At 49.5% G+C, this 26,509-nt stretch overlaps 1 protein-coding gene across 3 annotated transcripts in view; it reads right to left on the reverse strand.

The window, feature by feature from the left end:
- LOC138539841 (interferon-induced protein 44-like) overlaps window positions 1–26,509 on the reverse strand; it is a 354,668-nt gene that overhangs the window by 127,709 nt on the left and 200,450 nt on the right. For all 3 annotated transcript variants that reach the window (XM_069641638.1, XM_069641639.1, XM_069641640.1), the window contains one exon: window positions 25,228–25,380. In XM_069641638.1, the coding sequence (XP_069497739.1) occupies window positions 25,228–25,380 (153 nt within the window). The remainder of the gene's footprint in view (window positions 1–25,227; window positions 25,381–26,509) is intronic.

Below are 26,509 nucleotides of genomic sequence, written 5' to 3' on the forward strand. Positions count from 1 at the left end.
TAGGTGCCTTATAATTCTATGACAAGACTGGAGGCGAGCATTATGCTTCATCTTCATTTATTTCTACTCTTCAGCAGTTCAACAAAACACCTAAAAACCATGAAAAAGTGTAAACGTCCCTTTTGTCTTTTTTTTTTTTTTTTTTTTTTTTTTTAAGAACTACAACATCCCTGAGTCTCGGTAGTCCATGCCCCTTCCACCAGTCACAACCCACTTCCTGTTCTCGGGCTCCTCCTCTTCTTTTACTGCTCTTCAAGCAGATAAGTACAATTTCTTCCCTCTCCGCATGTCAGTGAATGTATTGACCGGGTTTGAGTGGGAGACTATTAGTAAAGATAGTTAAGACACGGTATGTGTGGGAAAGAGAGGAGGCGCCGATATAGCGCATAAAAATAAAAAAAAAAATTTAAAAAAATTCTTTATATACGGAGTAACTGTTATAGTCCATAATGTATGCGCGTAATTTATAGAACGGGCGACGCGTTAACGTAGAAGCTTGGGGCGCTTATGACGGCGCGAGGATTACGTGGGAGTATTGCCGAAGGTTTATCAGGCAGGAGTCTGTTCGTCAGGCGGACGGCCCCGTGTCGTAATTTCGGCACGCCAGGGGTTTAGTCAGCCTCGCGAACCACACAGCACAGGCCAAGCCGGCATCCGAGAGCAGGCCCCACCCTCGCATAGGCGGAGCCAGCTCCCGCGTAGCACGTAGCGCGGCCAGAATGCTCCACAGGCAGCCCCCACCCGCGGGTGGGCGGAGCTACTGCAGAGAGCACAACGATTTTGAGCGTTAGCCCCCACCCGCAGGTGGGAGGAGTTAGACGCGTAGGACACGAGTTTCAAAACGTCGCATTGAAGCGCCGTTATCTGCAGAGCACAACCGGCATCAGTACGCTCGTGCGAGCAGGTCTTTATTAGTGACCGCAATTGGGAGACCTTTTTCAGAATCAGCGGTCATAACGATCGCAAGCGCCGTGTTTCCTAAGGAGCACGTAGTGAGACAGCAGGCCTTGGGATAAGGAGCGGCAGAGGTCAGGAGGCGGCTGGGCTCTTACACTGCTAATTAGCAGAAGATTGGCGCGACTGAGCAGAGGGCTTCACAGGAGCCACAAAGCGATTACGTCTAGGTGCAGCCACTGAAAAGAAAAAAAGAAAAAAGGGAGTGCAAAGAGTAAAACGACTTTACTGACTCCGAATCATCAAGAGGGACAGTGGGCGTGCTAAGAGACCTGGCTCAGGTATTTTAGGCACAAGCACAAGAATGTCAGAATTTGAGTGGAGCGAGGAGGAGCAGTCCCAGGACCTCGCGGCCAGCTTTAAGAAAGTGCTAGGAAGCTCCCTTGTTGATGCAGTGGCAGAGGGCGTCAGACCCCTACAGGAGAGGCTGGAGACGCTGGAGGCTATGCTTTCACAGCCTAGTAGCAGCACCGGAGACTGGAAGCGCACGCCCGCGGAGCCCGTGAAAGAGGGACACAAGGGGAGTATACTAGCCCTCAAGAGGAAATCCTCTGACGACCCCCGGGGCTCTTTGGAAGGGGCAGAAGATAAGGCCCCAGAGGTGCCTGACGCGTTTGCGAAGCTGAAAGAAGCGTATCTGCAACGGCAGGCAGTGCCACACCTCATGACCCCCACTCCAGGGGATGAAAATATAGGAGATGACCCTGACTCGGAAGATGAGAATGAGGACTACCAGGCCTTGCAAGAAGACGAGGAGGTAGAGGATGAAGACTGGGCGAAACCCAGTGGGGGTAAGAGAGCTCAAAAGGAGAAGCACCTCCTGGAGCCGCAGGAGGACATGTTTGACCCAGATAGTATACGGAATCCGAGGTCCTCCGAGTGGCATCCGTCCCCCCGAATAGCACAATACATGGCAGCAAGACTACGCAAGCCTCTAGACAAGGAGGTGAGACAACGACTGCGAGCAGAGTGCCCGCGTCCGGATCTTCCGGGAAAAGTAGCGGAAGCTCCCGAGCTCGATCCGAAGATGCTGACATTCGTGTCGAAAACAAGTAAAGACCCACGCAAGGGTATTGACAGGTCCTGGAAAAGCTGGCAGGAAAAAGTACTCGACTTAGCAGGCCCTCTCGCAAAAATCATGGACCTAGCGGAGAGAGCAAGGGATACGGGGGAGGATGTTGACCCCGAGGCTCTCGCGGGTTGGGCGCAGAGAGCAGTCTGCCTTCTGGGGAATGCGAATTGCGCCATTGCTTCGGAGAGAAGGAAGGGTCTCTTACTCAAAATTGATTCTAAGCTCAGCGATCTTTCATCATATGAAGCGGGTGAAGGAGCCCATGGCCTCCTGTTCGGGGAGACTTTCGGGAAGGAGATGGGCCGATTCGTAGGGACATATGCTTCTCTCGAGAAGGCCCAAGCATCGATCCGCAAAATATTCCCGAGTAGAGTTTTTGGAGGGACCGGCCGCTCCAGAGGCCATGCAGCCGGTCGTACTCAAGGAAGAAGGCCTCAGAACCCCAGAGCCCAATACTGGGAGAACAGGAGCCAGGATACATTCTTCCCGTCCAGAGGGAGAGGCCCGAGAGGTCGCAGGTCCAGAGGATCAGGACGAGGTCAAGGGTTTACACCAGGTGAGAGCAGTTCAGTATCCCCCTGTAGGGGGGAGGACGCGCATGTTTTTAGAGAATTGGCGCTAGCTTTCAAGCGATTCCTGGATATTGCAGACCGTCAGCGGTCTGAGACTAGATTTCATAGAGACCCCAGTGCAGCGGAGCAGGCCACAGAGTCGGAGGATAGCGCAAGTGGAACAAGCACTCCTAGACAGCGAGATAGCGCAATTAGTTCGCAAGCAGGCGATAGAGAGATGCGAGACCACACCCAAGTTCGTGAGCAATATGTTCCTGGTGCACAGGAAAGAGAAGGTACGCCCGGTCATAAACCTCAAAGAGCTGAACGGTTGGATCATATATCGCCACTTCAAGATGGAGGGCATACATCAGCTCAGAGACTCACTAAGAGAAGCAGACTGGCTGACGCGCCTAGATCTAAAGGACACGTATCTCACAGTACCCGTACTCACGGAGTACAGACCATATCTAGCTTTCCGCTGGCACGGACAGTTCTGGCAATTCAGGACAATGCCATTCGGACTTGCCTCAGCTCCCTGGGCTTTCACGAAGCTGATGAAACCAGTAGCGGCAGCGATCAGAGAGAAGGGCGTCAGGCTGATCATTTATCTGGACGACCTTTTACTCCTAGCAGAGGATCGAGAAGTGCTGGTATACCAAACGAGATGGGTACAAGACCTTCTAGTCTCTCTAGGATTTCTAGTGAATACAGAGAAATCAGACACCATACCGGCTCAGAGGTTAGACTTCCTGGGGTTTGTACTAGACACAAAGAAAGCAACCCTGGAGCTGCCAGCTCGAAAAATGAAAGACATAAAGAGGGAGATCAGATTATGCCTAGAGAAACAACGGATATCTCTCAGGTCATTGGCAAGGATAGTGGGGCTATTAGCAGCATCTATTCAGGCCATATTCCCAGGGCCCCTGCACTACCGGGCGCTACAGAGGTTGAAGATAAAACATCTACAGCAGGGTCTGAAGTATCACCAACAGGTACCTCTAGATCAAGACTCCATTACAGAACTAGAATGGTGGTTGAAGAATATGGACGCCTGGAATGGGCGAGCCATATTCGGAGACAAGCCAGATCTGATAATAGAATTAGACGCCAGCCGGAAGGGCTGGGGGGCCAGATGTGGGACCCTACAGACTGGGGGCAAATGGCGCGAAGAGGAGCTCCAGCTACACATAAACTGCCTGGAGCTACTGGCAGGATCGTTCGCGATCAAGGCCTTCACAAAAGAAAGAGTGAAATCTTGTGTGCTGCTGAAGATGGACAACATTTCTGCAGTAAGGTACATAAACCACCTAGGCGGTACGAGGTCCAAGTTGCTAGAGTACCTGCCAGGCTCACTGAATGTAGTAGCAGACTGGAACTCTCGTTACCTGATAGACTCCAGCGACTGGAGACTGGACCCAGCAGTGTTTCAGAGGCTGGACAGGAGATGGGGACCACTACGTATGGATCTTTTCGCCTCTCGGCTCAACGCACAGACGAGCCTCTATTACAGCTGGAGGCTGGATCCGGAAGCTCAAGGAACAGATGCGTTCCTGCAGGAGTGGACAGGAGGTCCACATTACGCTTTTCCACCCTTCGCGATGTTGAACAGAGTTCTAGCGAAGTGTCGGAGGGAGAGAGCGGAACTTGTGTTGGTTGCACCATTGTGGAAGTCACAAGTGTGGTTTCCAACGCTGATGGAGCTAGTAGCGGACATACCCAGAGTACTCCCCGAAGGAGAGCGATTGATCACGGACCCAGCTGGGTTGTGTCATCCTCTGAGAGCGAGAGGGACACTCCCGCTAGTCGCGTGCAGGATATCAGGAGACGCTGGGCCCTGCCAGGAATTTCGGCACAGGCAGCTCAGCTTATCGCAGAGTCCTGGGCTCCTTCCACTAGGAGGAGCTATGACGCAGCTTGGGCAAAATGGACAAGCTGGTGCAAGAACAGAGGTGTTCATCCCATTTCAGCACCTGTAGTGGAAATTCTAAATTTTTTAGCGAACTTACTGCAGAACGGAAGAGCTTTCCGTACGATAGGAGTATACAGATCAGCCATATCGGCGGGACATATGCCAATAGAAGGAGTGCCAGCAGGAGAGCACCCCGCAGTAGTTAGACTCGTTAGAGGGGCGAAATTCAGAGTGCCACCTGTGTCCAGATATAACACAACATGGGACGTGGCGACAGTATTACGATTATTATCAGAGTGGCCAACAGATAAATACCTTACCCTTAAACAACTATCTGGTAAACTAGCTATGCTATTATGTCTAATCTCATGCAAACGAGTGTCAGACGTTAGAGCTCTAGAGGTTAACAGGCGAGCTTTCGGACCGGAAGGAGTCACATTCTCCATAGCCAGGAGAACTAAGACAGGCACCTCCACAGTGCACTATCCGTATTTTCCGGAAAATTCGAAATGGTGCGTAGCACGATGTATTAAAGAATACGAGAGTAGAACAGCAGAGAATAGAGCAGCGAATATTACCCAGTTGTTAATAGCGCGCAGGAAACCCTATCACGCAGTAGCATCAGCTACCATAGCCAGATGGGTAAAGGAGATCATGCATGCAGCTGGTGTGAATGTGGACACGTATGGAGCTCATTCAGTGAGAGGTGCAATGGCATCGTCAGCCGCGAGAGCAGGAGTGCCCTTGAGTGTAATAATGCTAGCAGCAGACTGGTCAAACGATCGTACATTTAAAGAGTTTTACTTTAAGCCAGCAGAGAGTCTGGCTAGTACAGTGTTGGGGAAGCTTTGAACAAGCATAATGCTCGCCTCCAGTCTTGTCATAGAATGTAGATTACCCCTGCTATCTGCGCAGGGAGTATTTTTAGTCTATTAAAGACTAAGGAGGCGAGCATTAAATTCCCTCCCGAGTAATGTACTATACAAAATGTCGATGCATTATATGAGTGAGTACACTACAGGAGCACCACCCTAAGATTTTCTATTTATGTTTTCATAGGAGAAGATCAGAAGAATAGCTGAAGGCAGTGCCGTAGCTGAGAGTATTGGGAGACCGGGAGTGCACCGGCAGTGGAGTTTAAGAGTTCAGAAGAGCCTCTGCACCGTTGGCGAGGATTAGTAAATGGACTTGAGCGATTATCAGAGCGAGTAAAAGCAGAGGAGGAGCCCGAGCACAGGAAGTGGGTTGTGACTGGTGGAAAGGGCATGGACTACCGAGACTCAGGGATGTTGTAGTTCTTAAAAAAAAAAAAAAGAGAAAAGGGACGTTTACACTTTTTCATGGTTTTTAGGTGTTTTGTTGAACTGCTGAAGAGTAGAAATAAATGAAGATGAAGCATAATGCTCGCCTCCTTAGTCTTTAATAGAATTAATACTCCCTGCGCAGATAGCAGGGGTAATCTACATTGTAATGCCTGTGTATTGATGTGTAAGTAACCTCTGCTCGCCCTACTTTAGTAATGCATTCATTGTTTGAATAACTGCTTGTCATTCAAAAGAAATGTGTAACCCATAGGGTGTTAGTTAAATGTGAGTTGTATATATGTACTTTATTATTTTTACTTACCTTGAAACATTTATGTGTGCCTTAGTGTCGTATTGTAATAAATTAGTGTTCTTTTCATAACTTACCTGCGTGGATCTTTTCCTGATCAGTTCTGTTAACTTTACTACGCAGCAGTGTCCGCTTCCTACTTAGTTCAGCCTTTCTGTTTGGTCAACGCTACGCTACTTAAGCGAGAGCCTTTGCTCAACTGGGATTTTGAATAATCTTCCTAACCCTAGGATGGCTTTTCCAAGTTTTACCCCAGGTCGTGACTTTAAAAAACCCTTCTAAACCCTACTTGCGATATCAACCAGTTTGTTCCTCAAATGGTCAAACACTTAGCCCCAATCACCTGACCTCATATCTCTGAGCACTCCAGGACCACAAATTTGTATGAACCCTACTAGACCTGCAGGGTGAGTTCCTTAGTTTACATACTCTGCCTAAGAGAAATTCACTCGCCCAATGGCGATGGGTGACAAAATATTTACCAGTGCTTTCTGTAAAATGGTGTTACCATTATCACACTACATATTTTGAGCAAGGCTGCCACCCAAAGGCCACCCATGCAAAGTGAAACTTGCAGTTGTCATTTACAAAGTTTGCTTGCAGTAAATGTCAAATAAAGGTTTCAAACATCCCCATACTCACCAGTAGTGGCGGCCACTTATGCAGGGTGCGGGGGCGCTGCCACGCAAGCTTCCAGAGAATATATTGTTCACTTGTCTGTGTGCATTTATTTTTATATGCGCAGTGCAGCGGGGCTGCAATGTTTATGAAATTAATAAATAATGTTCTCACGTTGTGTCTTGGCTGTGCCTGACCACACAGAGGGGCGCGTTCCATTTTATGCAGATTACCTACAATATTCACTTCACAGAGCTCAAAGGCTCCACGCAGTTTATGTAATGCATTCATAATGCCATTCTGTAGGAGGCTGGCGGGGCGCCAGTGCTGTGGCCCCGCCAGTGGCATCTTGTGCGCAAACAGCACAGTGTCTGTCAGTAGGATCTTCTTCAACATAGTACCAGAACTTACACATTTTCATTGGCTGTTTTTCAGCCAATGAAAATCGTTAATGATGAGTGTGTGGGTGGGGTGATGGGCACATGTGCCCTGTTGCAGTACAGCAAGCGAGACATGGTGTGGTGGGCCTAGCTGCCTGAGCCAGAAGTAGAAAGCAGAGGCACAGGGCACCACGTGCGTGGTGCGGCCTTGGGTTGCTTTAACAAAGGACCGTTAAACTCCAAAGTTTGAACGGTAAGAGTACAGTGATATGTGATTGCCTGTGTCCAGCTCATGCACATGTGACAGGATGGAAACTGTTATCGGAGTATCAGATATTGAGGGTCTGTACTAAGCATGTGGACATTGGATGTCAGTCAGAGCCAAGGTCGTCCCGCAGACTGAGCCATGGCACAGGGGAGGCAGGTGGGAACGACATGCGCGGGAATATGTACGGACATTGCCAAGCCCCGGGCTATGTCCCCAAACGGCAGTGAGCTCATTGACCCCTGGGGCAGGCCACAGAGTGGAGGGGGCTTCAAGTGCTGAGGAGTGGTAGGAGGAAAAGGGGTCAGTGGCTCGGGCCAGGGTATAGGGGATCATCAGAGGGCCGATGGTGCCAGGCCCACTGTCCCTGTTGAAGGAGTGTGTGTAGGGAAGAGAGGACTGTAGCTGTAATCTTGGTGGTTCACTCACTAAGAGTCACAGCCTTATAAGCAGAGAGGCAAGACCGGGACTTCTCATGACACCACTGGAGATTGAACGCAACTCTTTCTTAAATTCTATTATTCAACGCGCGATTAACTGCTCCACAAGTAGCAAATAGTTGTAATTTAGTACGAATAGTTATTTGCATTCCGTAGAGCACATTAGGACATTTAACTACTTGAGTGCTGAATCCTTTGCCGGTGTGGCCATATACCCCTATTGTTTTTGCGTGTCTGGCGCTGACTCATTTCAGATTGGTCCCTCCAAAAATGGATATTATTTTCCATTTCTGTTGGTTTTTCTTCTTGCAAACGTAAAAGCTTGGATTTCCAGAGAACAAACTGCCAGTGTTTTCTTACAACACGACAGGGTTGTAACCTGTTTCGTCATTTAGCTCAGCTCGGTGATACTGCTTCTAGCTGCTTACATTTTCCTTCAATGCTTCCAAGTATTGTGACCGGCAGAGCTCTCAATTTTATCAGGCGTGTGTAATCACAGTTATGCTTTCATCTTTCGCATTCAAGTAGAAGTGGTTTTGCTTTTTTCAGTGCAGAACTACACCTCCCAGAATGCAAAGGGAAAAACATGACTAGATAGATTACACCTGCTTGTCATGGCTATATTTGGGTGCTACGAAGGGTGGTTTATTATCGTTGTCACATAAAGGGTTAGGAATTATACAGATGCCCTTCATTTCATCAATTTAGTGGTTGAACCTCTTTGGAACTTTGATTTCTACTGCTGTGCAGAGCAACTTTTCAATCTGCTCCTGAAAGAGACTGTTGCCATTAACTTTGATTGAAGCACTTAACCCGATGAGTGGTGCGTCAGAAACAAGGGAAATATACTAGCTTATACAGTGTTCACAGAAGGAAGAAGTTACTTACCTGTAACTGTTGTTCTCCAGCATGGGTCTGGCATGGATTCACATGCTCATGAATTCCCCGTCTTCAGGCTGGGAATCCTCGGTAAAGAAAAACTCAGTTTCAGTTTAGTTTCTGAACTGTCTTTCTACTAATAACCAATCACTGGTCTCTGGGTCATACTGCCCCCAGCCAATGAATGCCCTCTATCTACGCCCCTCCTCTGGCAGCCATCTTCAGATTTGGTAGCAAGTAAAGTGGCAGTTGGACCAAGAGAAGAGCCACAGAGGGGTTGGAGGGAGGGTTTGCATGTGAATCCATGCCAGACCCATGCTGGAGAACAACAGTTACAGGTAAGTAACTTGTTCCTTCTCCAGCATGGATTCACATGCTCATGAATACAAGAATACATAGCAGTACACACATGCACAACCACTGGAGGTGGCAAGGCTCAACATTAAGCATTTCAACAACTCAACATTAAGCAAATCTTACCTCCTCACCAGGCTCACCTTCAAGCGAACAGGTTGCGGAGCACTGCTTGGCCGACTCTGGACTCCTCCCTGGAAACCTGGTCAACACAGTAGAATTTAATGAAGGTGTGCGTCGACCTCCACGTAGCTGCCCTGCAGATGTCCAGCAGGGGCACACCAGACAAGAACGCCGTAGTAGCAGCAGTCTCTCTGGTCAAATGCGCTCACAGACGGCCGGCCAACGGTTGGTTTGCCAACTGGTGACAGTGCATGATGCAGCCGGAGAGCCATCTGGAAATGGAATCCTTGGAGAGGGCCTTCCCTTGGTTCACAAGGCCAAAGTTCACAAACAGCTGTGATGTCTTCCGAAACCTCTTCGTTTGGTCCACATAAAACTTCAGCGCTCTAGCCACATCCAGCGAGTGCAAAGTCCTCTCAGCCGGCGACGAAGGCGATGGGAAGAAAACAGGCAACAACAAGGGCTCGTTGAGATGGAAGTCCGACTGCACCTTGGGCATGAAGGAGGGGTGCGTCTTCAGCACTAACCTCGTCTGTTGGAATGTCAGGTACGGCGACTTACAGGAGAGGGCCTGGATCTCTCCCACTCGTCGTGCGGAGGTGATAGCCCCAAGAAACCCTGTCTTCCACGATAGGAATTTCAGCGGCGCCGAATGCAAAGGCTCGAATGGCGGGCCCATGAGCCTGGTCAGCACCACATTGAGCTCCCATGCCGGGGCCAGAGACTTCACCTGCGGGAACGAGCGCAATAGTCCTTTCATGAACTCCTTCACCAGGTGGTGGGACAACAGCAACGACCGCCCCGGAGTTCTGGTGTAGCGGGAGATAGCAGCCAGATAAATTTTGATGGAGGCATGCGCCAGTCCTGCCTTGGCCAGCGACAGAAAGTACAGCAGAACTTGAGGGGCCGTAATCCGTAGGGGGTTGATCTTCTGTGCACGGCACCAGACAGAGAACCTCTTCTATTTATGTCCATAGCACTTAAGAGTCGAGGAAGCCCTGGCCTTGGCAAGTTCCCACTTGCAGTCCGCCGGGATGTCATAGCCTCCGAACTCTAGTGCTGCAAAAACCAGGCCTGCAGGTTCAGAGATCCTGGGTCGTGATGCAGGATCGCGCCTCCTTCCCTGGCGAGAAGATCTGCGTCCGTCGGTAGCTTGACTGGAGGGGACGCTGACATGTCCAGAAGGTCTGGGAACCATATCTGCCTCGGCCACGCCGGTGCGACGAGGATCATCCTGCACCGGGACCATCTGAGTTGACTGATGAGTCGCAGGAGCAATGGAAATGGTGGGAACAGATAGAGGAACAGGCCGTCCTAAGGGAAGGAGAATGCATCCCCCATGCTCCCCGGCTGGGAAACCTGCTGGCGAAACTCTGGCACTTGGTGTTCATCACCGCTGTGAACACATCGATCTGGGGATTGCCCCATCGTCGGAATACGAGATCCACTTGATCTTGCTGAAGCTCCCATTCGTGGCAAGAGTGCAGCTCCCTGCTGAGTGAGTTGGCTACGGTGTTCTTCATTCCTGCCAGGTGAAAGTGTACCAGGAACATCCCCTGGGCGATGCCACAGTGCCACAGATCCTGTGCTTCCTTGGAGAGAGCTGGGGATCTGGTGTCCCCCTGCTTCCAGATGTAGAACATTGTGGTGGTGTTGTCAGTGAAGACCCTTACCACTTTGCCCTTGAGGGACGGAAGGAAGGACCTGAGGGCCCAGAACACGGCCCGAAGCTCCAGGACGTTGATGTGCAGTGACCTCTCCTCCGGGAGCCAAAGGCCTCTTGCGTGGAGATCTCTAGAGTGCGCGCCCCATCCCTCCAGGGAGGCGTCCGTTGTCACTGTCTCCTGACGCGCTGGGGTCTGGAAGTTCATGCACGCCGCGAGAGCCGCGCGGGTGCCCCACCACCGGATCGCTTGACAGAAAGTCCCGTTGAGGGAGATCTTATCTTCGAAGCTTCCCGCCACTTGTATCCACCGGGCGTCGAGGAACTCCTGCAGTGGCCACATCTGCAACCTGCACAGTCGCACGAGGTAGATGCATGACGACATCATGCCGAGCAGGGACTTGATGGACCTCACCCTGGCTACTTTCATGGTCAACAGCTGTTGTACCTTGCCCAGGATGGCCTTTATCCTCTCCTCCGACGGTGAAGCCAGCCGCACCACCGTGTTGAGCCTGGCTCCCAGGAACAGGGTGTCCAGCTGTTGTACCTTGCCGAGGATGGCCTTTATCCTCTCCTCCAACGGTGAAGCCAGCCGCACCACCGTGTTGAGCCTGGCTCCCAGGAACAGGGCGTCCTGCTATGGCACCAAGCAGGACTTTGCAAAGTTTATCGAGAACCCCAGTTCCGTGAGCAGGCGGACGGTCCTCGCTGTGTGGTCGACGGCGAGTTCCCTTGACTTCGCTCGGATGAGGCAATCGTCCAGATAGGGGTAGACGTGGATCCCCTGCAGGCGCAGCCGTGCTGCCACCTGTGCCAGGCACTTGGTGTAGACCCTTGGTGCCAACTTCAAACCGACGGGCAGTGCCTTGAACTGATAGTGCCGCCCCTGGACCATGAAGCGCAGAAACATTCGATGTCCTTTGTGTATGGGGATGTGAAAGTATGCATCCTCCAGGTCCAGCGACAACAGGAAGGCCCCTTCTTCCAGTTGTCCCAGCACGTGCTGAAGGGTGACCATCCAGAATTTTTTGGGATTTTATGTATTTGTTGAGGCAGCGGATGTCCAGGATAGGCCGCCAGCTGCCGGTCTTCTTTCGGACGACGAAGTACCGCGAGTATACTCCGGAGCCCCGGATTCTCTTCGGGACGAGTTCTATCGCGCCCTTTACCAGCATTGCTCGTACCTCCAGAAGTAATTGTGGGATGTGATCTTCTTTCCTGGCCACCGGTGGAAAGTCTGGGCACTTCCTTAGGAATCCAGCACCCAACGGTCGGTGGAGATGGATTCACACACTGACGAATTTCGCCAGCCTGCCTCCCACCGGGGTGCTCGGGTGGGGGCCCGATTCAACGGCCGGTTCAGTCCTGCTTCGCCAAGGCCTTGCCAATGTGGGCCCCTTGCCGTCGATGTCCACCGGCCTTGTTGCGGCCTCTGTAGGCTTCCTGTGACGAAGAGCGGGCCACCTGACGGTACGAGGAAGAGCTGCCGCCGAATCCTTTGGGGGCACCTTGAGACTTGCCTCCGGAGGTCCGAAAGGACGCCCGTCTCGGTGTCTGCCTTGATGGCCTGCAGTGACCCGTCCACTGCCTTGCCCAACAGGTTGTTCCTCTCGAAGGGCATGTCCAGTACCCTGGTCTGTAGGTCCTGACGGAAGTCGCTGGCCCTGAGCCAACCGTGCCAGCAAAGGCAAACGCTGTTGCCGATCTGGCGATAACCGGTGTCGGCGATGTCCGTGGCCACTGTGGTGGCGTGGTCCGACGCCACCTTGCCCTCTTGCAGGATTTCAAGGGCTTGCGCCCTCTTGTCGTCTGGAAGACAGTCCAGGAGGGGGGCGATTTTGAACCACAGCTCCCTATTGTAGCGGGCCACGATAGCGAGAGTGTTGTCCGCCTTAATGACCCGACATCCCATGGCGTCTAGCTTTTTCCCCTCGCCGTCCAGCGGAGAAGTGGAAGTCGATGCCGTCGCCCCTGCCGATTTCTTCTTAGCCGCCGCGGAGACCACTGAGTCCGGGGACAGCTGTGCCCTGAGGCACATGGGTGTGGACTCTGGGACCCAGTACTTCTTCTCGTACCGGTCTCTCTTCGCAGGGGCCGTGGACGGGTTATTCAGAAGGGACAGCCCTTTGTCCCAGATGTCGTCCAACAGTGGGACTGAGAGGACGGTCTTCCTCTTGGCCTCTCGTCGTTGATAACAGAACCCCTCCTTCTTTTGTTCTTCAGGGCATAGCTGGAAAAGCTCCGAAGCCCCGGCGATCATGGTGTGAAAGGAGCCAATTTCGTCGGGAGGGGAAGCCCGGGGAGGGGGCAATGGGAGATATGTTCTGTCATCGACACCATCGTCCGTCCCCGTCATCGCCATCTCCGTCTCATCCCTCGTCGGAGGGTATGGAGGTGAAGGATGGAAGGGCGGGGGAGGATGGACTCGCCTCTGCTTGGCTGTAGGACTCCCCAACGGTCCAGGCACTGCTGGATCGTCTGCCTGAGGTAAGGGCAATCTTGTCCTTATCTCTGTGCACAAGGTGTGCATTGCCAGCAAAATGTCATCTGACCTGTCTCCCGGCGGTGGCATTGGTTGCGATAGGAGCGTCAGCAGAGGCGTGGTGTCTGGTTCCTAGTCGATCTGGCGTTCTTCATCGGCTCCACCCTCGCTCTCCACGTCCACCTCGTCGGGGTCGTAGAAGGCCTTGTAGACGATGCAGAGGGTTTTGAACTTAATCCTTGTAGACACTGGGAGCGATTGCAGAGATTTCAGTCCTGGAGAGATACGATCCCTGGGCTTGAGGCCAAGGACAAGTCTCGCAGTCCTGTTCTGGATGAGTTGCAGAGGGTGGAGAGTAGAAGTAGGCAGATTTAGAAATAGGCCGTTGCAATAGTCCAGCCTAGCGAGAAACAGATCTCTGGAGACAGTGAGCTTTTGGGGGAAGGAGAGGAAAGGAAGAATACCTCTGAGGTGGTGTAGTTGGTAGTGGAACTTCTTAGAGCCATCAGCGATGTGAGGAGAGAAGGAGAGTGTGGAGTCGAAGATGACCCCAAGGTTTTTAGCCTTGCAGGTGGGAGCAGGAAGAGGGCCAAGAGAGGCCGGCCAGAGAGCTGCAGGAAAGGAAGGAGCAGGTGTGCCGATGAGGAGAATCTCAGTCTTACTGTTATGTTACGTTATGTTACTTTGCATTTATATAGCGCCTTATGTATCATTGGTATGATCTCAAAGCGCTAGTGGGTTGAACACCCTCGGCAACCGTAGTTCAAGTCAGTTGAGAGAGAGAGGGAGAGTTGTAAGGTGCATGGGTGCACCGGATATGTGTGCAGCTGGTGTGGCACTTGCATGATAGCTGCTTCTTAGCGGTAGGTGTGGTGTTTGGGAGGTCAGGATATGTGTTAATTCTGGAGGGTTGACACCCTGGCATTAAGGCGGAGGTCATTGGCGGCACACCACTCTTGGAGAGCAGACAGACAGTCAGAGAGTAGGGAATTTGAGGAGGAGGCCGAGGGTAGCCTAAAAATGAGCTGGATGTCATCCGAATAGCACCGAAAGTTGGGGCCGAGAGCGGCGATGCGGTGGGCAAGGAGTGCCAGGTATTGGTTCAACAGCCGGGAGAGAGGTTAGGCCCCTGGGGGACACCACAGGTAGAGAAAAAGATAGCGGAGTTGGACCTGGGAGGGTCGGTCAGAGAGGAAACAAGTCAGCCATGACAGAGCCTGACCAGTGATACCCAGGTTATCACGGAGATGGTTGAGCAAGATGGCATGTTTGACAGTGTCAAAGGCAGAAGAGAGATCAAGCAGGATGAGGACACAAGGGGTGTCCGAGTCAAGGTTGGAGAGGAGGTCTTCATGGATGTTCAGGAGAGCAGTTTCCGTGCTTCTGGCAGCTCTGAAGCCAGACTGATGGTCATGAAGACAACCAACAGATTCAGTGTGGAGATTAAGCTGGGAGATGGCTAGTTTCTCAAGGAGTTTGCCGAGGAAGGGGGTGATGGAGATTGGACGATAGTAACCCAGGCAGGAGGGGTCGGCAGAGGGTTTCTTAAGAAGAGGGTGGACAAGGGAGTGCTTCAGGGGGGATGGGAAGACTCCAGTGGCCAAGGAGTGATTGCAGAAATCAGCCAGGGCAGGAGCAGGGAGTCGATGTGGTCCTTGATGGTTTTGGAGGAACAGGGGTGAACCTGTTTCGACAAGACTTTCATAGATCGGACTTGTCTAGAAACCTCGTCTGCGGAGAACAGGGGAAAGGCAGAGAAGGAGGGAGGAGAGGTGGCTGCAGAAGGGCCAGATGAAGAGCAGGGAGTAGAGGGAGGGAGGGGATAGGAGGAGAGTGAGGACAGGATGTCCTGAGTTTTAGAGATGATGTGTGAGGCCAGTGCCGTGTAGAGGGCCTTAGAAGGGACAGGAGAGGTAGAGACTGCGGCAGGATTGGCCAGTTCCTTGCAGATTTTAAAGAGTTCAGCCAAGTTGTTAGATGCCGCAGAGACGCGGGCTTGGATATGAGCTCTCTTCTTGGTTAGGACAGAGAGCCGGTATTGCCTTTGGAGCAGGCAGCAGGCCAGTTTGTCGGAGGATGTACCTGAAGCACGCCATTTCCTCTCAGCCACCCTGCACTTGCGTTTTAGGGTGACAAGGTCTGAGTCATACCAGGATTCTTATGACAGGGGCCAGGATATCAAGAGTATCAGATATAGCAGAATGGAGCGTGGAGAGGGCTGTATCAGGGTGGGAGTGAGCCAAAGGGGGAGAGGGGGTGAGAAGGTGGCGGCAAAATCCTCAGCTGACACACGCTTCATGGGTCAGATGACCGAGAAGGTGGGTGGCAGTGATGGAAGTGGCTTGGCCTGAGGGGTAGGCAGGGTGAGGTAGGAGGAGAGGAGAAAGTGATCGCTCCAGGAGAGAGGGACAGAAAGGGGAAGTTCTGAGGCGATCAGAACATCCAGAGTGTACCCTGCAGAGTGAGTTGGGCCAGAGGGGAGAATAGTGAGTGAGAGAGAGTCACAGAGGTTGCGAAAGAGTCGAGAGGGAGTACAGGAGGAATCCAGGTGGATGTTGAAGTCTCCAAGAAGGAGGAGTTGAGTGGTTGAGGCCAGGAGTGAGGCAGAGAGGTCAGCCCACTCAGAGAGGAAGGAGGATATCTGACCAGGTGGCCGATAGATAGTTGCCACAGTAAGGGAGTGGATAGGGGATAGAGAGCCTGCAGACGAGGCATTCAAAAGAGGAGTAGGCCTGTGTAGGAGTGACAGAGGCAGGAATCCACTCAGGGAAGATCAGGGCTACACACCCTCCCGAGCGGTTGGACCTGGGCGCGGAGAGGATCTTGTAGCCGTCAGGTAGGAGCGTGTCAAAGCTAGTGACAGAGTTGGCCGTGGACCATGTCTCGGTGAGCCCGAGGACATCGAGGTGAAGTTCTTCCAGAAGGTGGCAGATGTCAGAGGAGTGTTTGACAGCAGAGCGAGAGTTTAGAGTGGCAATATGGAGAAGGTTCCCATTCTTGAAGGACTTCCGGGGAGGGGTACAAATCAGAGGTACGCCCTTCGGAGGTGTCAAAGGAGCCCAAGAGTGGAGTAGAGAGGGAAGGAGAAGGCAAGGTAGCCAAGGAGGAGGCAGAATGGGGAGGCGAGGTAGCCACGGAAGAGGAAGAGGTGAGAGCAGGAGAAGAAAGGAAATTGATGAGGCGAGGGAAGCGTCTATCAAAGAGGTGAAGGTTGGCCTGCGGGCCTTGGACCAAGACGGTCCCGTTTGAGTAAACATTAATGATGACCTTAGAGGAATGGAAGGAGGCCAGGAGGGCGTACCAACAAGTGCCACCATTAATGGGAGTAGAGGAGAAAGGAGAGAGCACAGAGACCATATGAGGGGTCCATAGGTCTGGCGAAGGAACGACAAAGAGGATGTCGGTGAGAGTTTTTTTGGAGGAAGCACTGGTATAGGTGTCAGCGATAGGGAGGCCTGGGTTGGAGACCAGGATGTCCTTTTTAAACTTCTTTCTACCAGATTTAGATAGGAGAGCAGGATAGTCAATAGAGAAGCAGTTAGAAAAGATAGGAGAGACAGAGAGCACCATAGAGTCGGTGGGAGAGGAGAGAGGTGTAAGGGAGAGGGGGAGACACTAGAGTAGGCAGACAAGACAACGAGAGGCAAGCAAGTCGAGCAATAGGACAAGACGACGACACTCCGGATTAAAGAGCTCACGAAATGCACATTTTAGACAGGAGAGAAAAAACACCTAAGTTTGAGAGACATGAATGGAGTGAGAAAAAGACAGGGGTTGACGGCTGGCTGCTGGCTTCCCCTGTTGACACCTGCAGACACTGTAGGGAGATGCCTCTTGTAGGATCTGCCCTTTGCCTGGGGCCCTTAGCCGTGGGGCTGCCAGGCAGAGGCTGCCCAGGGATGGTCAGTGAAAAAGGGAGGGGAGGCCAATCAGGGGGGAAGGGAGGGTCAGGAGGCGGGTGTGAAGGAGGGACACAAGCTGGAGTGAGGAAGGGAAACAGGGGACACAGGCAGGAAGTTTACAACAATATAGCAGGCCAAATATATCAAGTCCAAAGCCACAGTCCTCTAATGAGGGATGGAGATCCAATCAATAAATACAGGAAATCCTTTCAACTCTATGTAAGTGACATAAAACTATAGTTGGAGACAAAGCTCAAGCCAGCAAAGAAAGACGAAATAAATGATTTGACCGTCCACAATCCAAAGTTGGATGGCAGAAAGCCAACTCTGCTGTAACATGGGTCCCGTGCCTGCTGGGTCTACAGACCCAAGCTACTCCTCACTGATGAGGCCCAAAAAGGCCGAAACATGTTTGGGGATGCTTGTGGTCTTGTGCAGAAGGGATGTGGCATAGCAGTTCGGGCTAGACTGCCCCTTGTTGGGTGGGATCAAACTTGATTTGCATATGGTCTTTCCCCTTCTGTAATGGCTTGGCAGGTGAAGAACGATGGTCTGGAGGGTTGTCCAGAGCAATGCCAGTGGTTAAGATTCTATCTAAAACTTCCAGCCATCACCTCTTTGTTTTTGACATGTGAAAAGGTAACATCCTCCATTTGTGCATTAACCCCAGGGGACTATACGCTCCTATTTGTCAGACAACCTGGATTTGGCACCCCCTTTTGCAGAAACAACTACATACCTTTGACAAATATGTAAATATCCTCTTTCATTAGCACTTTGAAGAGAATCAATTTGCTTGTGCCACCCATTCAAATTACAATACATACATAAATGAGTAGATTATTAAATGTATGAAAAGATGAGGAGCTTGATCCTGCCTGATCTTTACTTTCTTGTCTGTCTGAGTGACATGCAAGGAAGGGGAAGGATACAGAGCTGACAGGAATTTAGAGTTACAGATAATGTGGGGACACAGGGTCCCTGACATTAATATTCTGTAGTTCAGGGGTCTCCAACTCAGTTCTTCAAGAGCAAAAATGTCACCACATTTTCAGTATAATAATATGAGTATGGCAGAGAGGTAATGAAGTGATGGTAACAGAATAACACCCACTTTTATCACATCATATTACGAGTTTGGCGGTAAAATGGAGAACATAACTCCAGCAGAAGGCTGGAATTATTTAATCCTGTGTGGAAGCTGAACAATGATCCAAGTGAGGCAACTTGAGGTAGTCTTCAAATAAACCTTTATCGATGGATATTCTCAGGATGGGGTTGTTGAAACGTCTATATGGTCTAAGGGAAAATGAATAAAAACCAAAAAGGATTAGCTATGAGAAAAGTGTTAGAATGGGCCAACATAAAGTGAGGGGGATGAGTTTTTCCAAGTTTTGAAAGTGGTGTTTAGATCAAAAAGATCCCATCTACTCTACATCAATCTTCATCCATCAAGGATTACCCTAAACTATCCAAAACGTGGTAATGTTGGCCAACCAAAATATTCCCAAAATTAAGCAGCCATGTTAGCCCTATGGCGAACACTAGTCTAAGCAACACAAAGTCCAAAGTGTCAGGCTTCGAGTCGATTACACCCCAAATTCTCTTCTCTTCCTCCCCCTCCTCCTCACCTGTGTGGTCACTGTGATCTGGGCTGATGGATCTCTGGACTCTGTAGTCCTTTTCTTTCTTTGTAAGGCGTCCATGTCTCTCACGAGAGGAATATAATAGTGACAGGGACTTAGGCTACCCCACCTATCTGGCTCTGGCCCGGTATGGATTCAACACACTTATACAGACCCCTACGGGTGATCTGTAATCAGAGAACAGCCTGGTTGCTTATCATACAAAAACAATTTTATTCATGTACTTCATAAAACATAATAAAAATAGCTTTACAGAGCTATCATCCAAATGCCTTTTGTTGTCCGTGATCACTGGGTAAGTGTACTGTTCTAGGCATCTCATCCTAGCCTAACACAAATACAATTGGCATACAGTTTATTCAGTGTGAGTTAGTACATCTGGTGACTTTCAATGTCACCCAATTGTCTTGTTCGGAATTGATGTAAGCTTGCAGATACTGTTCCAAAGTAGAGTTTAACCTCTCTGTTTGCCCATTAGTCTGGGGGTGGTAGCCAGATGGCAAAGCTCTCTCGATGCCAAGGTTCTGACATAAAGACTTTCAGAATCGGGACACAAACTGACTTCCACGATCAGACACAATTTTGTCCGGGAGACCATGAAGTCGAAAAATGTCCTTGATGAAAACCTGAGCCATTGCTTCTGCTGTGGGCAGACCAGGTAGCGGGGAAAAATTAGCCATTTTAGTATAAGAATCCATGGTAACAAGGATACAGGAACAGCCTTGTGAGAGCGGTAGGTCCACAATGAAGTCAGTTGTGACATGACTCCATGGATGAGGGGGAACTCCCTCCTGTTGTAAGAGGCCCACCGGTTTTTGAGTACTGTGTTTGCTTTGTTTACAGACGGCACAGGTTTGTACGTATTGTCTGACATCCTTAGAAAGATGGGGCCAGTAGAAGGTCCTTTGGACTAGTTCCAGAATACCCGTCAGTCCCCTGTGACCAGTTGTTTCGTGATCATGACACCACGAAAGGGCTTTGCTCTGTAGTTCCTTAGAAGGTACCCACAGTTTACGTCCCTTAAACATCAATCCATCCATCTTAATTAGACCAGTAGGTTCTTGGTGACTAACTGTAGCTTCTTTGACTTGTTGTAAGAAAGATGAAAGGGAACCCACGACCTTGTTTCTTGGAAACATCTTCTCAGGAGTTGTCTGGAGCCATAGGTCTTTCTGGAGAGGGCGTCTGCCAATGTATTTTGACTACCAGGTACGTAAGTAATCAGGAAATCATATTGAGAGAAAAAATGTGCCCATCGGGCCTGTCTGGAGTTGATATAATCCTTAGTTTGTAACACCTGTAGATTTTCATGATCGGTCCTTATGATAAAAGGGTAGTTGTTTCCTTGAAGCAGGTGCCTCCATTCTTCACATGCCTTTTTCATAGCCAGTAGTTCTCTATGACAGAATAGTTGCGGTGGCTCTCAGTGAGTGTTTTTGACAGGTAGGCCACCGGATGTTCTATACCTTGGAATTCTTGAAGAAGAACTGCCCCTATAGCAGCGGATGAAGCATCTGTTTCCAGAATTAATTGCTTAGTTTGATCGGGCTGTCGTAGAATGGGTGCACGACAGAACTGCTCTTTTAGATGGCGAAATCTTCTGCCTGTGGATTCCAAGTAAACGGGCCAGAAGATTTCTTTAACAGACTGGTAATGGGTAAAACAATGTCTGAGAACCCTGCTATGAAACGCCAACGGCGGTAAAAATTTGCTAGACCCAGGAATTTCTATACTTCCTTTACTGAGGTAGGAGCCGGCCATTGAAGGATAGCTTCTACCTTGCTCTTATCCATCTGTACCCCTTGAGGAGAAAGAATGAATCCCAAATAGGGAACCGAAGAGACTCCAAAGAGACACTTCTCCCTCTTGGCCAAAAGGTGGTTACTTTTGAGTCTGGATAGCACTTCAGTGAGGTGTTTGGATTGATCGAGCATGTTATTGGAAAATACCAGGATATCATCAAGAAATATGACAACTGAGATGAACAAGAGGTCAGAGAAAATGCGGTCCATAAACCGTTGGAAGACAGCGGTGCATTCACAAGTCCAAAAGGCATCACATGGTATTCGAAGAGGCCAAAAGGTGTTCTGAACGCGGTATTCCATTCATCTCCGTTCTTGATTCGGAGCAGGTGATAGGCGTTCGGCAAGTCTAGTTTAGAGAATACTGAGGCACCTTGGACAGCTGCTAGTATATCTGGTATCAGAGGCATGGGGTAACGGTCCTTTTTAGTTACTTTGTTAAGACCTCTATAGTCTATACAGGGTCGTAGATCAGTTGAATCCCTTTTGGGGATGAAAAACAGTGGGGCTCCTGCAGGTGATTTGGACGATCGGATGAGTCCATTGCAGAGATTATCATCCAAATATTTCCTTAGCACCTCTTTCTCTTTACATGATAGCACATACATTCTGCCAAAAGGTATCAAAGCGTTTGGCGTCAGGTCTATGGAACAGTCCTCTGGTCTATGGGGAGGTAATTCCAAAGGAGAAGAGTCAGCGAAAACTGAGTCGAAATCCTCAAGAATCTGCGAGATCGAGTGGACCTCCACGGTGGCATTAGGCGTACTGGAAGACGTCTTCACAGTCTGGTAGTGAACACCCTGCAAGCAATGTTTTTGGCAGTAAGTAGAGCTGAAGTCTAGGCCGTTGGAGGCCCAATCAATGTATGAGTTATGCTGACAGAGCCAAGTGATACCGAAGATGAGAGGAAAATGGGCTGCTCGAATGATGTCGAATGTTATGTTTTCAGTGCGCTGATGGATGGTAAGGGACAGTGGTTCTGTAGATTGGGTAATTAATCCAGAACTCAAAGGTTTACCATCCAAGCCCTCCACTTTCTGTCCTTCCTGTCGGTCAATGCGCTTGGCTCTCACCTGATTGACCCATAGGGTGTCTGCAAAGTTTCCGGCTGCCCCACATTCCAGGAGAGCCAATGCCTCAATCTGGTTCTCCCCGATGGTGATTCGCACTGAAATAACCATGAGGCGAGAGTCTTCGGAAGAGTTAGCTGAGTCGATTGACATGGAATCATAGGGACTATACATCACCCCTCAACATCCCGTCCCTTCTAGGATCGAGGGCGTTCATTTTCCTGCTGCTTACTGGACAACTCAGGGCAATTCCTTACGGAGTGACGATCTGATCCACAACAAGCACATAGGCCCAGTTCCCTCCTTCTCGTCCTCTCTTCGGGTGTAAGGGAACGGCGTGTAGCACCTATCTGCATCGGTTCTTCTGTCTGTTTAGGTGAAGCAGGTGGAGGAGAGGGGCTGCTAGGGAAGAAGGACCGGCTCTGTCGTCTCTCTTGTCTTCTTTCTGTCATTTGGAATTTGATCTGAAGGGCAGCTGTCATTAGATCAGCTAACGATTCCGGACGAGGGGAGCGGGCCAATTCATCTTTTAGTTCTTCTCTAAAGCCTCGCCAGAATAAGATGATCTGCAACTGTTCCGACTAACCTGTTTCTAGGACCAGTCTTTTAAATGTTGAGATATAGGAAAGCACGTCAGACTGTCCTTGTCGAACATCCAATAGGTCTTCTCCTGCTGCCATGGTGATTTCGGGTCTCTCAAAGGTACTTTTGAGAAGGCCCAAAAAGGCCTCATAGTCCTGTAGTACAGGGTCAGCGCCGGTTACCAGGGGGGTAGCCCAGGCCAATGCATTTCCTGACATGTTTGAAATCATGAAGCCGACATTGGCATGGTCAGAGGCGTAAGTGCGGGACCTAAAGGTGAAGTATACTTTGCAAGCGTCCAGAAATTCCCTCAACTTCTTGGGTGAGCCTTCAAACTTGCCTGAGGAAAGGGCCATAGGAGGTAAGTCAGTGGACGGTGGTTCTCGAGAGGTTACCATCTGTTTCAACAGGGCATTTTCTGCCTTCATGTTTTGCATTTCTAATGACAGATTCTGGACCGCGGCCACCAATTCCTGTACTTGCTCAGGGGTGGCCATTGTAGATACTGGGTGTTGCAAACTGTCAGGCTTTGAGTCGATTACACCCCAAATTCTCTTTTCTTCCTCCCCATCCTCCTCACCTGTGTGGTCACTGTGATCTGGGCTGATGGATCTCCGGACTCTGTAGTCCTTTTCTTTCTTTGTAAGGCGTCCGTGTCTCTCACGAGAGGAAGCCACAGTGGAGGCCAGTTAAAAGGCACCCCCCTGAGACTCCGTTCCCGGGAGGGACAATTAGGGGAAAAAGCCACGTGCGGCAGAAATTTCCCCTGCTGATGGCACCAGAGTCCTCGTGGAAACTGGGCTCCGTAGGAAGTTGGACAGAAGTAAACACTGATAGCTGGGAGCAGTGTAGAGGAAAAGGCGAGCTTAAGTGAAGCCGATCCAGAGGGGGGAAAAGAGAGGAGAACAGAGCGGGAAGCCGTGGGAGAACACGGCAGAGAGGAAGCAATAGGAGCCAGGAGCAGGCGGTAAACAGAGCAGCGGGAAGCCATAGCGAGAAGAGAGAGCAAAGCGGAAGGAACAGGGCGTAGAGCAGAGCGTTAGCACCGAACGGCAGCATAGAGCGGCTGACTGAAAGGTTGCAACGCGAGACGCTGCAGAGGAGGCGGGGCTAAATAGGAATCGCAGAGCCGCAGAGAAGACTAGAGTGCTAAAGACGCACTGAAACGTACGTAAAGCGCATTCCGGTATTAAATCCGGAATCTTGGCCACACACGCCAGGAAGAAACGCGGCATGTGACACAAAGTTCCACCCAACAAAAGGCCCACAACCTATCACACTACCATGTCCAACCAACACTACTAAAATATTCCAAAGCAGCACAGGCTGTCAGCCTCCCTACCTTGGAGGTCTTCCCAGGCAATGGGCTCTCTCATATGCTGGTTTCATTTCACCAAGAATTGCCTTCATACTTTTCCCAGTATCCTTCTCTCCTGGCCACTGTGGATCAGTTTGCTTCCCTTGGACTCCTACTCCCAGCAGGCACCTCCACTAAGGCTTTCCCTCCTACCTCTTAGTTGCCACAGTCTTTGTTTCACAATCCCCAACAATATTTCAACCTTTTCCCAGGTGGGGTATTTCCTCTCATTAAGGGTAGTAGTAGCAGAATCTTCCAGCTCTTTTGTGTAAGTGGGTCTGCAGGGCTTCCTTGTGTCAGGCAGCTGTCTCCCTTCCAGGCAGTGAGCAGCCGTAGGTTTGGCCAAGACCGTGACTGCTTCCAGCCTCTTCTATGCCCATGTGAAATGTATTGCAAGCTAACTCCTGATTGGCTCTCATTGCAGATTCCCCGGTTTCTGTATTCTGATAGGTTACATAGTATGTTCAATGGTATCACTTATTGAATAACTACTTGGTCTCTGGCCTGGTTTCCATTGCCCGTGTGTTGTTATTTTACTGTATGTTCTATGCCATCAGCACTCTTCTCGAACATTGAAATGTGTCATGTTTTACACTGCAATTGGCTTAACCTGCTGTACTTCCATTCAAAGTGCACTGACACTGTACAGAGCACTTATTGGGTATATTCACAGCACATATCCTTCATACAAAGGCAACATTGTTTCTGAAAACAATATTGAATAACATGCTCTTTGTTAAGATAATGCACAATGCCTGGGCAAAAGCATCTTTACACATGAATGCATTATTCATAAGTATCGTGCATTTTTGGATTAGGCGGTAAAACAATAGATTGCATGCTGCAACAGCCGGTGTTGTATGATAGTTACCTGCAGCATCAGTCTGCCATGGGGATGCAGAATATCATACAACACCGGTAATGGCATGCCACTCCAAGGAAACTGACTGAGCGAAGCAAAGGCCATTACCAAGTGTTTAGGGTCATTACCAGCCACTTCAGCCTACCACTGAGGAATTATCACAGTTAGGACGCCAGCGAAAAATATGTGGTGCTAGAGACCATTATTCTTAAGAGAAAACTTCAAATAAGATGCCCCCATGGAAATGGCGGCCCTGGCTTGAGAATGAAACCCTCTTCAATTTCCATGGTGGTGTTGTTGGGCCATGCTGCACAGAACAGGAATAGGGTGAATGAGGCAGCATTAAAGGGGAAAGGTAAGCATACTTCTAGTTTTTTGGAGAAGAGCGTGGGCAGCGGGTGGAGCCAAGGGAGCTGCTCAGAGAGAGTGCGACGTTGTGAGCCGCCAACCGCTTGCCCGGAATGCAAGCTTATACCGGTAGATCAAGTCCACGATCCAGGCCATCTGAATGGTTGCTTTCACCTAGTAGGTTGTTACATGTTTTTCACTAATCAAGTAACAGTGCCGCTGGGAAGCTCTAACCTTTGGGGCGAAAAATGTGAACCACATGCAGTGCAATATATGTTTATGAAAATAAACTCCATAAATAAGAAAACATTCAGCAACATATAGCAGCAGACATATTTCTGGACTATTTACCTGGTATCTGTCGGGAACGTGGCCATCTAATATTTTTGATATATCCTCAATGTCTAACCCTGTTCCAGTTTTCTCTTCCAGTCCCATGGAATCACAGAGAATAAGGGGCAACGATACTCTAGATGTTCCATCTTTAATGGTGTAAGTTCTGTACTATAAAGAAGGAAAAAAGGAGATAACGTTTTTGAAATTATCCAATTATAGTACACATTTTCAAAACCACTTGTAACAAGGTGAAACAATTTAAATGTTGGCTGTTAAACTTACAAAAACAACCACTTTAAAAAACATTACAAAGAGTAAAGATTATTAAAATGACATCATACATTACTAATACCTTTGCAGTTTGCATGTATCATAATATATCAAAGACATAAATAATTTCTAAAAACCCAGCATTTCTACGTTTTCACTTTCCATATGGAAGAAGGCTATGTAGCAGCATTATTCCCAACGGATGACTGGAAGAGACCCACAATTTTTAATTATGGAACACATTAGATTTCAATGACTTTCACGCAAGAATGGACATACCTTGATGGTTGTCTTGCTAAGAGTTCTTCCATAGGTAAGTGCCTGAAAGATTCAGACTCTACTAGCTCCTTTTAGGACACTAATTTCACATCTAATGCCTGTCAGTGTCAATATTTTGTTGACGGTGCTGCTTATTAGCTAATGTGACAACGGACATATCAAAACCTCTTTGTTGTTTTGTGAATTAGTTTGGGGCACCATAATAGGCACCTCGCAGAGTCATCTCATCACTCAAATGCAGTGTTTATTCCTGTCAGTACAGGCATATATTTAATTGCTAGTTTTCCAAGTACTGTGTGAAAAAACCTATCCCTGGTTACTGTGAAGAAATATCTGACTTTTGGTAAAAACTTGCTCAACAAGAATTCAATCAGCACTTGATGGAAAGAGAGGGGTGTGGCCGAATACATTTATTTATGTATTTCTTTCTTTCTTTTGGCATTTGTTAAGCAATTGTTAAGCGCACTTAGCTCGGGCGCTGGTTACAAGTGTAGTGGTTGCAGATCATTTTGTTAGTTACTTGCGGTTACATACAGATTTAAGGTTGGTAGCAAAAGGTACATTCTTACAATTATTACATTTGTAATGCAACAGGGTTACATATGTTGCTTATGGTTACATTTATATAATTTACAGTGGCTGTCTTGAGCTGTGATGTAGAAAACATTAGGGTGTGAATTGCATGGGCACACGATAAGGAGCGCGGTGAGGTAGTGCAGAATGTCTACTTCCCTTGGTTGAAAAGCCA

This window comes from Ambystoma mexicanum, chromosome 1q, assembly GCF_040938575.1.
Source record: "Ambystoma mexicanum isolate Mex_15411 chromosome 1q, UKY_AmexF1_1, whole genome shotgun sequence".
NCBI classification, from domain to species: domain Eukaryota; kingdom Metazoa; phylum Chordata; class Amphibia; order Caudata; family Ambystomatidae; genus Ambystoma; species Ambystoma mexicanum.